General features: G+C 46.9%; 1 protein-coding gene across 1 annotated transcript; it reads left to right on the top strand.

Annotated features, from left to right (window-relative positions):
- Nucleotides 1-3267: 3267 nt before the first annotated feature.
- LOC144497839 (zinc-binding protein A33-like) lies at nt 3268-14500 on the top strand. The gene is made up of 6 exons (XM_078219281.1): nt 3268-3692; nt 3787-3882; nt 4570-4803; nt 7852-7874; nt 7970-8085; nt 11764-14500. The coding sequence occupies exons 1-6, from the start codon at nt 3294-3296 to the stop codon at nt 12312-12314; spliced, it is 1419 nt and encodes a 472-aa protein (XP_078075407.1). The 5' UTR covers nt 3268-3293; the 3' UTR covers nt 12315-14500.
- Nucleotides 14501-17040: the final 2540 nt, after the last annotated feature.

Consider the following 17040-nt stretch of genomic DNA (forward strand, 5'->3'; position numbering starts at 1 on the left):
GGACCAGGGAGCGGCGCGGGCTTGGAGGGCCGAAGAGCCTGTTCCTGTGCTGTATTGTTCTTTGTTCTTTGAATTAATGTCTATGGAGAATACTGCTAAATTGGAACAATAGAGATAGGTGGCTGTTAACAATTGTATTTTGAGTATAGGAATTGGAAAATCATGTTGCAGCTCTATAAGACTTTGGTTCGGTCACATTTGGAGTATTGCGTACAATTCTGGTCACCACACTACCGGAAGGATGTTGCTACATTGTAAAGGGTGCAGAAGAGATTTACCAGGATGTTGCCTGGTTTGGAGGATATGAATTATGAGGAAAGATTGAACAAACTTGGATTTTAAGTATTTTAATTGGAAAAAATTATGTTTCTTTTAAGTCTACAAGGAGTTCTCCCCGACTGAGTGTTGCAGACTGGCACATTCCAAAGCCCAGGTGCTGAGGGACGCACTAAAGCTTGGGGAGCAGCTGCTGCAGAGGCTCAGTGGGGAAGGTCGCTGTCTAAGACAAAGAACAAAGAACAGTACAGCCCAGGAACAGGCCCTTTGGCCCACCAAGTCTGTGCCGACACAGATGCCCCTCTAATCTAATATTTTCTTGCCTCTGGGTGGTTCATATCGCTCTATTCCCTGCCTATTCATGTATCTATCCAGATGCTTCTTGAACGTTGTTATAGAATCTGCTTCCACCACCTCCTCCAGCCGCACGTTCCAGGCATTCACCACTCGCTGTGTGAAAAACTTGCCCCTGACATCTCTTTTGAACTCTCACTTTCAACCTATGCCCCCGAGTAATTGACCCTTTGACCCCCGGGAAAAAGACTCTGACTGTCCACTCTATCCAAGCCTGTCATAATCTTGTAAACCTCTATCAGGTCTCTCCCTCATCCTCCATCGCTCCAATGAAAACAATCCAAGTTTGTTCAATCTTTCCTCATAGTTCATATCCTCCAAACCAGGCAACATCCTGGTAAATATCTTCTGCACCCTTTACAATGTAGCAACATCCTTCCGGTAGTGTGGCAACCAGAATTGTACGCAATACTCCAAATGCGACCAAACCAAAGTCTTATAGAGCTGCAACATGATTTTCCAATTCCTATACTCAACGCCCTGACCGATGAAGGCCAGTATGCCATACGCCTTCTTGACCACCTTGTCCACCTGAATTGGCACCTTCGGGGAACTGTGGATCTGCACGCCTATCTTTCACCCACAGTGAGCTGAAGGGAGCAGAACCTCCTCGGGCCAAATGGTTCACTGAATGCATACAGCAAATATTGCATGTATCTCAGTTGTACTGAAGCACTTTGGAGTGCAACCTTTTCTATGTAGACAACCTTTAAAATAACTTTGCAATATTTGTAAAAAAGCTTTGTGTGGCTCCTCCTCTATCCAAGACCGCAAGAAACTACAAAGGATCGTGACTGAAGCCCAGTCCATCGCGCAAACCAGCCTCCCATCCATTGACACTGTGCACACTTCCTGCTGCCTCGGAAAAGCAGCAAGCATAACTAAGGTCCCCATGCACCCCAGACAGCCTCTCTTCCGCCTTCTTCCATCAAGAGAAAGATACAAAAGTCTGAGGACAGGAACCAACCGACTCAAGAACAGCTTCTTCCCTGCTGCCATTAGAATTTTGAATGGACCTACCTCGAATTAAGTTGTTCGTTCTCTACACCCTAGCTATGACTGTAACAGTACATTCTGCACTCTCTCATTCTCTTCTCTGTGAACGGTATGTTTTGTCTGTATAGCGCACAAGAAATAATACTTTTCACTGTATAGTAATACATGTGACAATAATAAATCAATAGACCTTTGCTGAATGTCTGAAACGTTTCATAGAATCCCTAGAGAACAGAAAGAGGCCATTCGGCCCATTGAGCCAGCACCCACCCAGGCCCTATCCCTGTAACCCCAGGTATTTACCCTGCTAATCTCCCTGACACTAATGATCAATTTAGCATGGCCAATCAACCTAACCTGCACATCTTTGGACTGTGGGAGGAAACCCGAGCACCCGGAGGAAACCCACGCAGACACGTGGAGAACGTGCAGACTCCACACAGACAGTGACCCAAGGCTGGGAATTGAACCCGGGTCCCTAACGCTGTGAGGCAGCTGTGCTAACAATTATGCCACTGCGTTGTGTTCCATTGTTTTTTTGAAGCATCTCAGAATGTTACTTGATGTATGTAAAGAACCTGAATATTATTGCTTTTTATTTGATGGTCATCACATGATTGTAATGTTCTTGCAGATATATATGGGCAGCATGGTGGCTCAGTGGTTAGCACTGCTGCCTCACAGCGCCAGGGACTTGGGTTCAATTCTGGCTTTGGGTGACTGTTAGTGTGGAGTTTGCACATTCTCCCTGTGTCTGTGTGGGTTTCCTCCCACACTCCAAAGGTGGTTAGGTTTGATTTGATTTATTATTGTCACATGGATTAGTATACAGTGAAAAGTATTGTATCTTGCATACTATACAGACAAAGCATGATTGGCCATGCTAAATTGACCCCAGTGTCAGGGAGATTAGCAGGGTAAATGTTTGGGGTGACAGGAAAAGGGCCTGGGTGGGATTGTGGTCGGTGCAGGTTTGATGGGCCGAATGGCCTCCTTCTGCATTGTAGGGATTCTACGAAAGAAGTATATTTTTGGGGAAAAAGAGGTGTATCTGTAACGATATTTGTGTCTTTTTTCTGTACCTGCCCCTATGAATTAAGCAAATTGATATGAGTTGTGTGTGTCTCTGTTTTATGTGTGACTGTGTGTGTGTCTCAGTACTGGCCCCATAATGTACCGCAGCATCCCCTAGCAAACCTTGTTCCCTCGTACCCCGCACCTCCCGGCTTTTCCGCTCCAAATACTTACACTAAATTAATCAACTGTGGGATGAGATGCAGATCAATGGCGGTCGGATGATGCAATAAATATTTGATCAAATCCGGGATAATTTTTCACAGTTGCTGACAGATTCAGAACATCTGCAAAACATTTGAAATGAATGCAATTATTCCAACGTCTGCAAGAGAGCGTTTCCTGCCTCCGCACATTAAACTGGTTCATAGAGTAAATAAAGCCAGTATGTTTCATACCCTTTTGTCCCACGACATTCATTCAAACACTTAGCGTGCATGCTTGAGAAATATCCAGCAGCAGCGACTCCTGATGGCAGAGTTTAAAGTAGGAAGTGGAATCCGTGAAATATTTATTGCATTTGCTCTGGAGCTCAAAGGAAAACAGCGAAACTGAAAGTGGGGTTAAAATCAGGAAGTGGCTGGGGTGTGAACATGTCCTCCACACAGGTGCCTGAGAGCTGGACCGAAGATGTAAATTGCTCCGTTTGTCTGGACTTCTTCACCGACCCAGTCTCCCTGGAGTGTGGGCATAACTTCTGCCGCTCCTGTATCACAGGGTGTGGGGGAAACTCCTGCCCGGAATGCAGGCAGGAATTTCCCAAAGGAAAGCTGACGATCAACAGGAATTTGGCCAGATTGGCGGAGAAAGCTAGGAAATGGACCCTGAATCCGGGAGAGGAGGGAAGTAAACCTCACTGCCAGGAACATGAGGAAGAAATGAAACTCTTCTGTCAAACTGACAAGAAATTGATCTGTTTGATTTGTAGAGATTCCCGGGAACACAAATCCCACAACTTCATCCCCATTAAAGAAGCTGTTGAAATCTACAAGGTGAGATGGGACTGGGTTTCATCACCAGATTATTTTGATCACATTGTTTCGGAGTCTGACACTTTCATTCTGTGATCTCCTCTCCCTATCCCAGGATCAACTGAAATCAACTTTCAAATCTCTCTCAGAGAAGAAATCGATGTTTCTGGAAAGTGAACTGAAACAGATCAGAAAGATTTCTGAAGTCAGGGTAAGTTTCTCCCTGTGCTGATTTCCTGGGATCCGGGTGAGTTTTGTTCCCCTGTATCGCGTGAAAGTCCAACAGGTTTATTTGGAATCACGAGCTTTCGGAGCACTGCTCCTTCATCAGCTGAGTGGATGTAGATATTTGCCGTGTTTGTGAACCTACCTCCACTCACCTGAGGAAGGAGCAGCACTCCGAAAGCTCGTGATTCCAAATAAACTTGTTGGACTTTAACCTGGTGTTGTGAGACTTCTTACTGTGCCCACCCCAGTCCAACGCCGGCATCTCCACATCACTTCTATCGCGGGACATGATTCTTATATATTGAATCATAGAATCCCTACAGTGCGGAAGAAAGCCATTCGGCCTATCGAGTCTGCACTGACTACAATCCCACCCAGGTCCTATCCCCATAACCCCATGCATTTACCCTAGCTAGTCCCCCTGACACAAAGGGTCAATTTAACATGGGCAATCCATCTGCACATCTCTGGAGTGTGGGAGGAAACCGGAGCACCCGGAGGAAACCCACGCAGACGCGAGGAGAACATGTAAACTCCACACAGACAGTGACCCAAGCCAGGAATTGAACCCGGGTCCCTGGCGCTGCGAGGCAGCAGTTCTAACCACTGAGCCACCATGCCACCCTATATAAATAAATAAATATTTATTTTCCACATTTCATTCGTTAAGGAGCAGTCCAGCAGTCTGCAGACACACATCACATCCGAGTTCACTAAAATGCACCAGATTCTCACCGAGAAAGAACAGCGTTTACTCCGAGAGCTCAGGAGAGACAAGGAGAGGATTCTGGACACAATGGAGAAAAACCTGCAGAAAATCCAGGAGAATTTATATTCCATTGCTGAGGAACTCTCAAAGTTGCAGCAACAGATGGAGCAGCAAGACAGAGTGAAATTTATGAAGGTGAGGACTATGTTGCTCATTAATTCCACGGAATGTGGCAATTGAAAAATAATCAATGGTAACTTTGAAATAATTTCTGTGGTGCAACTGTAAAAATTGGTGAGAGTCTTGGCAGACATACCAAATTTCCTTCGCCTTCTGAAAAAGTAGAGGCGTTGGTGGCCTTTTTTAACCATCGCATTTGCTTGGAGGGTCCAGGACAGGTTGTCGGTGATCTGGACACCTAGAAACTTGAAGCTCTCGACCATTTCCACTTCATCTCTGTTGATGTAGACAGGGGCATGTTCTCCACCACGCTTCCTGAAGTCGATGACAATCTCCTTCATTTTGTTGACATCGAGGGAGAGATTATTGTTGCCGCACCAGTTCACCAGATTCTTTATCTCTTTCCCATACTCCGTATCATTGTTTGAGATCCGACCCACTACAGTAGTGTCATCAGCAAACTTGAAAAAGGAGTTTGATGGAGACAAAATTCCGCCCCCCCCCCCCCCCCCCCCCTCTCCCCTGACTGCCACCAAATCATTTATGCCCAGGCCTCCTAGTGCCACACTCCCGAATGTCTGAATTCCTGTCTCAATCCACCAGGTTTGCAATCCCCACAAGGCCTTTCATTATGCCTCTTGCTCCTACTTCCTCAAACTATCATGTTCCCCCTGAATTATAGGATCCCTGCAGTACAGAAGGAGGCCATTCAGCCCATTGAGTCTGCACCGACTCCCGACAGGGCATCCTACCCAAGCCCTATCTCCGTAACTCCATGTATTTCCCCACTACTTCCCCCAACACATTTTGGAAAACTAAACAGCAATTTATCATGGCCAATCTATCTAACCTTCACATCTTTGGATTGTGGGAGGAAACCGGAGCATTCGGGGAAGTCCACACAGACACAGGGAGAACATGCAAACTCCACACAGATAGTGACCCAAGCCGGGAATTGAACTCAGGCTCCTGGCACTGTGAGGTAGCAGTGCTAACCACTGTGCCATCGGGCTGCCCCAACCACCAAAGGCTCCCCAAAGTGTCCACTGATTGGAAGTCATATCTGGCGCAAAGGAAGATGGTTGTGGTTGTTAGAAGCCAATCATCACAGGCCCAGGGCATCACTGCAGAAGTTCTTTAGGGTCTTGGCTCAAACATCTTCAACTGCCTCAATGTTGTGTTTATTTGTCCATGGCATGTGGGTGGGTATCACTAGCTAGGGGTGGCACGGTGACACAGTGGTTAGCACTGCTGCCTCACAGCCCCAGGGACCCGAGTTCGATTCCCGGCTTGGGTCACTGTCTATGTGAATTCTACACGTTCTCCCCGTGTCTGCATGGGTTTCCTCTGGTTTCCTCCCACAGTCCAAAGCTGTGCAGGTTAGATGGATTGGCCATACTAAATTGACTCTTTGTGTCGGGGGATTAGCTCGGGTAAATGGGGTTATGGGGATAGGGCCTGGGTGGGATTGTGGTCAGTGCAGATTTGATGGGCTGAATAGCCTCCTTCTGCACATTCTATGATTCTAGAGGCCAGTATTCGTTGCCCATCCCTAATTTCCCTTGGGAAGGTGATGCTGATCTGCCACCTTGAAGCGCTGCAGTCCATGCGGTGTAGGTACACCCACTGTGCTGTTAGGAAGGGAGTTCCATCAATGACCTTCCCTCCATGATAAGGGTGAGCAGACTATTAGATTCTATCCATCTAACTGACACCACTCTCTTCCTCCACTCCTATCTGCTGCTCAGGGTAAATTAAAATACTCCCTCTAGGTCTCTGATTGAGACTTGTACCGACCTCTGATAGCAGCATCCTGGTAAATCTCCTCTGCACTCTTTCCAGCGCTTCCACATCCTTCTTATAGTGAGGTGACCAGAACTGCACACAATATTCCAAATGTGGTCTCACCAAGGTCCTGTACAGTTGCAGCATAACCCCACGGCTCTTAAACTCCAACCCCCTGTTAATAAAAGCTAACACACTATAGGCCTTCTTCACAGCTCTATCCACTTGAGTGGCAACCTTTAGAGATCTGTGGATATGAACCCGTAAATTAAAATACTCCCTCTAGGTCTCTGATTGAGACTTGTACCGACCTCTGATAGCGAGCATCAAAATCAATCATTTCAGCTGCAATGAAATTCTAGCTTGCAACAACACAGGCAGCAGCTATCTGCCTCATAACATGAACAGACGAATGAGAAGCAGGAGGCCACTCGGCCCCTCGAACCTGCTCCACCATTAGATTAGATCATGGCTCATCTGATTGTAACCTCGTCCACATTCCCATCTAACCCTGATAACCTTTCACTCATGGTCTTTTCCCCAGGGAAGGGGAATTGAAAACTAAGGTGAGAGATTGAAGGTGAGAGGGGAAAGATTTAAAAGGAAACCTGAGGGCCAACGTTTTCACGCAGAGGGTGGTGCGTGTATGGAATGAGCTGCCAGAGAAAGTGGTTGCGGCAGGTTCAATAGCAACATTTGGATCAGTACATGGAGGGGAAAGGATTAAAGGGATATGGGCCAAAGGCGGGCAACTGGGACTAGCTGGGAGGGCACCATGGTCAGTATAGAGCAATTGGGCCGAAGGGCCTGTTTCCGTGTTGTATTCCTCTGTGACTCTACGGTCGGAATTTTACCACCTCGCCCGCCCTGGAATCGTGGCGGGCAAGGCTCGCAGAACGGCATTTTCCGTTGGCCTTGGGCAGGATCTTACGAGCCTCGGGCGGGCGAGGCGGTAGAATTCTGGCATGTGTGGTTTATTCTGCCTTGTGTCTGCCCATTTCAACAGTCTATATCCTCCTGAACTCTGTCTATATCCTCCTCATTGCCTACAACATGTCCAATTTCAAGTCATTTTTAAATGACGCTGCCACCAGCTCCCCCACCCAAACCCAAGGGCAAGTTATTGATTCAGTTTGGAAGTAGCACTTATATCCTCTGTTGGACCCAGCAGTGAGAATGCTAATTCCTAGTAAATTGTAACCTTGAGTTTGATGTCTGCTGCCTGATTGTGGATGGTCAATTTTTCATGAACACGTTTCTGTATTTTGTTTATTTTAGGAAGAAGTCTGTCAGAAGAGGAGGTAGGACATTCTCTTCACTGACATTCTGTTTAACCTAGAAGCGAGCCAGCAATGTGTGCGGTCAATTTATTGCATTGCTTGTTTAATTTTTACAGAACCGGTGAGAACTATAAAGTACCGTCCGTAGCAGATACCGCCTTGTCTATTGGAAAGTTCAAAGGCCCTTTACAGTACATAGCGTGGAGGGAAATGATGGACACCATTAACCCTGGTATAACTCTTAGATTCTTTTTGGTGATAAATGCACTCAGATGTAAAGAGCATAACCAGATTCCCTGACCACAGGTTAAATGTGCACAATGTCAGTGGTTACTCCAGAGGTCCCCCTTGAATCTCATAGAATCAAAGCATGGAATCACAGAATGGTTCCTATGCAGAAGGAGGCCATTTGACCCATTGCATCTGTGCTAGCCCTCTGAAGGAGTGATTCATCTAGTGCCACTCCTCTGTCTTCTCCTCGGAGCCCGGCGCACTCAATCCTTTTCAGATAATTCAATTCCCTCTCCGAATGCCTCGATTGAACCTGTTTCCACCACACACACCACACAGGGTGGCACGGTGGCACAATGGTTAGCACTGCTTCCTCACAGCGCCAGGGACCTGGGTTCGATTTCCGGCTTGGGTCACTGTCTGTGCGGAGTCTGCACGTTCTCCCCGTGTCTGCGTGGGTTTCCTTCGGGTGCTCCGGTTTCCTCCCACAGTCCGAAAGACGAGCTGGTTAGGTGCATTGGACCGTGCTAAATTCTCCCTCAGTGTACCCGAACAGGCACCTAAGTGTGGCAAACTGGGGATTTTCACAGTAACTTCATTGCAGTGGTAACGTAAGCCTACTTGTGACACTAATAAATAAATTTAAACCTAAACTTTCAGGCAGTGCATTCCAGAATCTAACTACTCACTGTGTGAAAAAGATTTTCCCCGTGTCCCCATCGTTTCTTGTGCTAGTTACCTTAAACCTACACTCTCTGGTTCTCAATCTTACCACCAATGGGAACTCCTGATCTACTCTGCCCCCTACTTTGCTTTCTTCTGCATTCCTCTGGCTAACTGTGTGAAGCAACCCGCAATGTCTGCTGAATCTACAAAAAATCCGCGCCGTAACCACTCAACATGGATTCCGTAAGGGAATGTCATGCCTGACGAACTTGGATTGAATCTGTGAGGAGATATCAAGGACACATGATGAGCGTAGTGCACTTCATGTAGTCTGTATGGATTTTATCCAGGCTTCTGACAAGTCCCACCAAACAAACTGGTCACTAAAGGTAAAAGGCCCAAGGGATTCAGGAGCAAGGTGGATCCAAAAGTTGGTTCAGACCCGGGAAGCAAAGGGCAATGGTCAATGGCTATTTTTGCAACTGGCAGAGTGGGGATATGATGTGGAGATGCCGGCGTTGGACTGGGGTAAACACAGTAAGGAGTCTAACAACACCAGGTTAAAGTCCAACAGGTTTATTTGGTAGCAAATGCCATTAGCTTTCAGAGCGCTGCTCCTTCGGACGAAGGAGCAGCGCTCCGAAAGCTAGTGGCATTTGCTACCAAATAAACCTGTTGGACTTTAACCTGGTGTTAGACTCCTTAGAGTGGGGATACACAGGGCATTTTCAAGTTGCCAGTCAGTAACTAGTGGGAGTGCCACAAGAACAGGTACTGGGGCCTCTGCCATTCACAACCTGTATGAATGAACTTAGATGAAGAGACGGAGAGTAATGTATCTGAGTTTTTTTTTATTTGTTCATGGGATGTGGGTGTCGTTGGCTGGGCCAGCATTTGTTGCCCATTCCTAAGGGCAGTTAAGAGTCAACCTCATTGCTGTGGGTCTGGAATCGCATGTAGGCCAGACCAGGTAAGGATGGCAGATTTCCTTCCCTGAAGGGCATTAGTGAACCAGATGGGTTTTTACAACAATCAACAATGGTTTTGTGGTCATCATTAGACTTTTAATTCCAGATTTTTAAATAAATTCAAATTTCACCATCTGCAATGGTGGGATTTGAACCCAGGTCCCCAGAGCATTACTGTGGATCACTGGATTGCTAGTCCAGCAACGATACTGCTACACCACTGCTGACGAAACAAAGCTAAATGGGAATGTAGGCTGTGAGGAGCCAGGAGGCTGAAAAGAGATTTAGACAGGTCCGCAACAAGATGACAGATGGAGTACAATGGGTAAGTTATTCCCTTTGGTTCTAAGAATGGAAAAGCAGAACATTTTTAGAAGGTGTGATACTTGTGAATGTTAATGTTCGGAGGGGCTAAGTGCACACATGCAAGGAATGCAGAAAGTTAGCATGCAGGTGCAGCAAGCAATTAGAAAGGCAACTGGCATGTTGGCCTATACTGCAGGGGGACTGGAGTATAGAATTGTAGAGTCCCTACAGTGCAGAAGGAGGCCATTCAGCCCATCGAGTCTGCACCAACATTCCAACAGAGCAACTTACCCAGGCTCTATCCCTGTAACCCCGTGCATTTACCCCACTAATCCCCCTAACCTACACATCTTGGGACACTAAGGGGCAATTTAGCATAGCCAATCCACCTAACCTGCACATCTTTGGAGTGTGGGAGGAAATCAGAGCACCCGGAGGAAACCCACGAAGACACAGAGAGAAAGTGCAAACTCCACACAGTCACCCAAGGCCAGGAATCAAACCCGGGTTCCTGGCACTGTGAGCCAGCAGTGCTAACCACTGTGCCACTGTGGCAGTCAGCATTGGAACCAGCCAGTGGGGAGCTCATTCTGTACATTCATATCAATGCCATCGGTAGAAAGAGAGGTATGGTTTTTGCACAGGCAAATCTTAGAAGTCTAGGGAAAAAAGGCAGCAAGTGATAGTAATCAAAGATTACCCATTGTACCACATATTGGTCATAGAGAAAATGGAGGATATAGGAGATAAATGTGTGTCTGGGGAGATGGAGGGGGCTATAGATTCATGGGATATTGGGATTGCTTATGGGAGAGGTGGGTCCTGTACAAGCTGGACGGATTGCACCTCAGCAGAGCTGGGACCAATGTCCTCATAAGGCGATTTGCTAATGAAGTTTGAACCAATCTGGCTCGGAGATGGGAAGCAGCCCGTAGCATTAGAAAGTAGGGAAAAGGTGCATCAAGAATTGGGAGAGACAGAGCACCAGAGTAGGGGACAGTAAGGTATTAGATGGGGTCAGAGTAAGATGGAATGGAATGGATTAGAATCTAAATTAGGCTGCTGTGCCCACTTGGTGAGCCGTAGGTGCAGATAACCAAGTGGGAAGATGATATTGTGACGATAATGGAGACCTTGTTCCAAAAAAGGGCAGGATTTGATGCTAAATGTTGCTGGACACAAAGTGTTCAGGAAAGACAAGAAAAGAAAGCAAGGGAGGGACTTGATTTAATTTGATTTATTATTGTCACATAGAATCATAGAATCCCTACAGTGCAGAAGGAGGCCATTCAGCCCATCGAGTCTGCAGTGACCACAACCCTACCCAGCAGCCCCACATATTTACCCTGCTAATCTCCCTGACACGAAGGGGCAATTTAGCATGGCCAATCAACCTAACCCGCACATCTTTAGAGTGTGGGAGGAAATCGGAGCACCCGGAGGTAACCCACGCAGATATGGGGAAAACATGCAAACTCCACACGGACAGTGACCCAAGACAGGAATCGAACCTGGGTCTCTGCTGCTGTAAGACAGCAGTGCTAACCACTGTGCCACTGTGCCGCCCCATGTATTGGGATACAGTGAAAAGTATTGTTTCTTGCGCGCTATACAGACAAGACATACCATTCATAGAGTTCATAGAGGAGAAGGAAAGGAGAGGGTGCAGAATGTAGCATTTGAATAAAATACAGCCAGAAATTAAATTTTTCATTGTGTTAACTGTAAATTGCCCACAGGTCCAACCTCTGTGACTTTGGATCCGGATACAGCCCATCCCCGGCTCATCGTGTCTGAGGACCGGAGCAGTGTGAGTCTCGGAGACAAAAAGCAACTGCCCTCTGACACCCCGGAGAGGTTTGATCACTGTGCCTTCGTGCTGGGATCGGAGGGATTCACATCGGAGAGACATTACTGGGAGGTGGAGCTGGGCGAGAAGACTGAGTGGTTCATGGGGTTGGCCCAAGAATCTGCCAACAGGAAAGGTGACATCAGCCTCAGGCCTGAGACCGGATACTGGGCTGTGTGGCTGCTGCCTGATTGCGACTATGTTGCCGGTACATCCCCCTCACGGATCCGACTCTTCCCGAGAGCAAACGCCACAAAGGTGGGGCTGTACCTGGACTATGAGGGGGGGCAGGTGTCATTTTACAATGCGGACGACATGTCCCATCTCCACACGTTCACCCACACTTTCACGGAGAAACTCTTTCCCCTCTTCTCTCCGGGACTGAAGCATGGTGGGATAAACTCAGCACCACTGACAATCTGTGGGGTTAAACTTCACTGACAGCACAATCCCATCATTCTACATCACCTACAACCCCTCTTGTCAGTTTCTGTCTGTCACCGGTGGTACAGATAGTCCAAATGCCATCCGAGAGGGCATAGCGGGCACAAGCAAAGTGACAATGTTAGTGATCGTTGCCATGGAACAAACTCTGAAACAACATACAAATCTTAGAGTCCCTACAAAAGGAGGCCATTCAGCCCATCAAATCTGCAATGACTCTTCAAGAGCATCTTACCAGGCCCCACCCATCCGTCCTATGCCCGTAACCCTGCACGTTTACCATGGCTAATCCAGCTAACCTGCACACGTTTGGAAACAAAGGGACAATTTAGCATGGTCAATCCACCTAATGTGCACATCTTTGGAGTAGCCAATTCCACCCCTCGAGCCTGCTCCGCCATTCAATTCGATCATGGCTGATTTCATCTCGGCCTCACCTCCACCTTCCTGCCCGCTCCCCATAACCCTTCATCCCGTTACTAATTAAAAACCTATCTATCTCCTCCTTACATCTGTTTAGTGTTCCGGTGTTCACTGCACTCTGGGGTAGAGAATTCACAATGTACAAACCTCTAGATAAAGGGGGAAAAAGCATGTCCAACATTGCCCTACTCCCGATGGCCATTTCTGTGTGTGGCTGCCTCAAGCTGTGCGTAGATCCTCGGCACGCAAACACCACAAGACACTCTGTGGTCTGCCCGAAACCTGTTGGTCCTCCAGTACAAGGAGTTGTCCCCGTCTGAGTGTTGTAGTCGGGCACATTCCAAAGCCCAGGACTACGTGCTGAGGGACGCACCAAAGCTTGGGGCAGTTGCTGCGGAGGCGCAGTGGGGAATGTCGCTGTCTAAGACCTTTCAACCACCATGAACTGAGGGGAGCAGAACCTACTGGGGCCAAATGAATAACTGAATGCATACAGTAAATATTGCATATACTGAAGCACCTCGGAGTGCAACTTTTTCCATGTGGACAACCTTTAAAATAGCTGCAACATTTCAAAGACCATTGTGAAATGTCTGAAGCGTTTCCTTTAATGTATTGAAACATCTCAGAATATTACTTGATGTATGTAAAGAACCTGAATATTATTGCTTTTTGTGTGATGATCATTTTGGAATTATTGTAATGTTCTTGCGGATATTTTATGGATAAAGTGTATTTTTTGAGGAAAAAAAAGGTGTCCCCCAAATGCAGGATACTTGACTACAAAATTTGTGGTAGTGGGGGACTGCATTCGCGCTCTCCCCTGGCACGGTGACACAGTGGGTAATACTGCTGCTTCACAGCGCCAGGGATCTGGGTTTGATTCCGGCCTCGGGTCACTGTCTGTGCGGAGTTTGACGTTCTCCCCGTGTCTGCGTTTCCTCCGGGAACTCCGGTTTCCTCCCACAGATAGACGTGCGGGTTAGGTGCATTGGCCGTGCTAAATTCTCCCTCAGTGTACCTGAACAGGCACCGGAGTGTGGTGACTAGGGGATTTTCACAGTAACTTCATTGCAGTGTTAATGTAAACTTACTTGTGACACTAATAAATAAACTTAAAAAACTTAAACTTAAAAATAGGAGATAATTGCTTATTAGTCACTTTACCAGCGGAAAGTGCTGGATCATTTTTATACCCATTGCATTTGTATACAATAGCACTTCCTCAATGTACATGGTACATTGGCGAGACCATGTAGACGCTATGACAAATGATTAACTGACATCACGCGACAATCACCAGGCAGGAGTGTTCCCTTCCAGTCGGGGAACACTTCAGCAGTCAAGGGCATTCAGTCTCCGATCTTTGGGTAAGCGTTCTCCAAGGCGGCCTTCAAGACACACGACAACACAGAATCGCCGAGCAGAAACTGATAGCCACGTTCTACACACATGAGGACGGCCTAAACCGGGATCTTGGGTTCATGTCACACTATCTGTGACCCCCAACATTTGGCCTGGGTTTTCACACCTCTTTGACCTGAGATTATCCCTCTCTCCACTCACACGGTCTGTACCTGTAAAGACTTGATTACCTGTAAAGACTCGCATTCCAACCATTCTTAACATTCCAATCTGCAATTATCTTGCATTTGAGTCTGTGCCTATGTATGCCGTGTTTGTGAACCTACCTCTCCACTCACCTGATGAAGGGGCAGCGCTCCAAAAGCTCGTGATTCCAAATAAACCTGTTGTACTTTAACCTGGTGTTGTGAGACTTCTTACTGTGCCCACCCCAGTCTAACGCTGGCATCTCCACAGCATGAAGATTCACCAGCGGGAATGCCTTGTCCACTGAGAGTCCCATATCGAGGAGCAGTGTGCTTGAACCTCAGGAGGCACACAGCTTTTTAAAACTTCTTTTTAATTTAAAAATGTTATTCCTTTCTTAAAGTTACAAAGACAAGGTGCGGAGTGGACAGGGCAAGCCTTTAATCCATCTCCCCGCTTGCTCCAAAAAACAATTCATATTGAATCCACTTCATGGTCCCCAGAAGAGAGATAAAAGATCCTTGCAATCCATATCTTGGGCTTGATCTTAGGCAAAAGACTGAGAAATGCCCAGCCTTCCTGTACACAATAGAAGCGGTGACAATGCCAACATTCTAGTCATGGCCTTCACACACACACACACACACACACACACATACCTCTATTATTATGGTGAGCATCTTGTCCTTTTGCAATCAGTCAAACTTTTTGATATTGGAATCGTGTAGGTTAGATGGGTTTTAGATTGGTTTCACAGGTCGGCGCAACATCGAGGGCCGAAGGGCCTGTACTGCGCTGTAATGTTCTATCTATAACTCTGGGTTTTTCAAGGTGGGTGTTGCAGGGATGTTGAATATGGGTCATTGGGTATCCTGTTTAAAACATTGCGATATGTTCTGTGATCCTGTTTAAAATATCATGAGGTGAACAAGCCTCCCTCTTCACAACGGAGGCTTCCAAGGTGTATTTTCAACATCGTAGAGTCCCTACAATACAGAAGGCGGCCATTCAGCCCATCGAGTCGCTACCAACCACAATCCCACCCAGGCCCTATCCCCATAACCCCACACATTTACCCTGCTAATCCCTCTGACACTCGGGTCAATTTAGCACGGCCAATCAACCTAACCCGCACATCTTTGGACTGTGGGAAGAAACCGGAGCACCCGGAGGAAACCCACGCAGATACGGGGAGAATGTGCAAACTCCATACAGACAGTGAATCCCCAAGCTGGGACTCGAACCCAGGTCCCTGGCACTGTGAGGCAGCAATGCTAACCACTGTGCCACCGTGTAGACTGTCCCAAACAGATCTCAGCATCTTACATGAGCTTTAAATGATGCAGATTGTTAGTTTTGGAATGGCCATTGTGATTTTTTTAGATTTTTAAAAATTCACTCATGGGACATGGGCGTCACTGGCTGGCCAGCATTTATTGCCCATCCCTAGTTGTCCAAGGGCAATTGAGAGTCAACCACATTGCTATGGCTCTGGAGTCACATGTAGGCCAGACCGGATAAGGACGGCAGATTTCCTTTCCTAAAGGACCTTGTGAACCAGATGGGTTTTTCCGACAATCGACAATGGTTTCATGGTCATCAGTAGATTCTTAATTCCAGATATCTTTTTATTGAATTCAAATTCCACCATCTGCCGTGGCGGGATTCGAACCCAGGTCCCAGAACATGAGCTGAGTTTCTGGATTAATCGTCTAGTGATAATACCACTAGGCCGTCACCTCCCCATCGGAAGAATTTCCAGCACTTTGAATACCATAAAAGCAACTGGATCGGATTACATCACATCAAATCAAATCAATTGCCCCTTAGTGTCCAAAGATGTGTCGGTTAGATGAATTAGCCATGGTAATTGTATGGGGCTACTCTGTCAGACAGCTGGCTGAATGGCCTCCTTCTGCGCTGTAGGGATTCTATGAATTTTGTTTTTAAAAAGTTAACAGCACAACTTGCATTATTAACACAGTTCATGGTAATAAAGGCTTCACGAGCGACTTTGCAGGGGAATTGTCAAACGAGGTTTGACACTGGGTTACAGAAGGAGATTTTAGGGTGAGATGTTCAAAATCTGGGTGAAGAGGGTAAATTTTAATAAGCGTCTGAAAGGAGGAGAGAGAGGTAGAGGGTCAGAGGGATGTAGGGAGGGAATTCCAGAGCTTGCGGCCGAGGTAGTAAAAGGGAAAACAGAAACTCTGAGTATAAATGTCAAAGTGACTCAAACAACTTGCTGAGAAATAATTTCCCATCCAGTTTTGCTGCGTCCAGCGAGTTGTGCTGGCCTCGGATGTAACACTGTCTAACCGACCTCAAATATAACCATTTCCAAGTGGGTACAGGAAGAAACCAGCCATGCTTCACCTCAAGGTTGGTGAATGACTTTTCAAAAGAAACAATCCTGATAACATATTCCAATGGTATTAGGTCATTCCTGGTTTAACCTTGAGTCACACACTTGTTGCAAAGTCGGAGAATTCCTACAGTGCAGAAGGAGGCCATTCGGCCCATCAAGTCTGCACCAACTACAATCCCACCCAGGCCCTATCCCCGTAACCCCACGTATTTACCCTGCTAGTCCCCCTGACACTAAGGGTCAATTTAGCATGGTCAATCATCCTAACCCGCACATCTTTTGGACAGTGGAAAGAAACCAGATCACCTGGAGGAAACCCGCGCAGATACGAGGAGAATGTGCAAACTCCACACAGACAGTGACCCAAGCCGGGAATTGAAC

Source organism: Mustelus asterias, chromosome 8 (assembly GCF_964213995.1).
Source record: "Mustelus asterias chromosome 8, sMusAst1.hap1.1, whole genome shotgun sequence".
Classification (NCBI taxonomy): Eukaryota; Metazoa; Chordata; class Chondrichthyes; order Carcharhiniformes; family Triakidae; genus Mustelus; species Mustelus asterias.

Coding starts and splice junctions, on each gene's coding strand:
- LOC144497839 (XM_078219281.1), top strand. CDS start 3,294: ATGTCCTCCACACAGGTGCCTGAGAGCTGGACCGAAGATGTAAATTGC. Junction 4,804..7,851: donor ACAGAGTGAAATTTATGAAG/GTGAGGACTATG, acceptor TGTTTATTTTAG/GAAGAAGTCTGTCAGAAGAG. Junction 7,875..7,969: donor GAAGTCTGTCAGAAGAGGAG/GTAGGACATTCT, acceptor TAATTTTTACAG/AACCGGTGAGAACTATAAAG.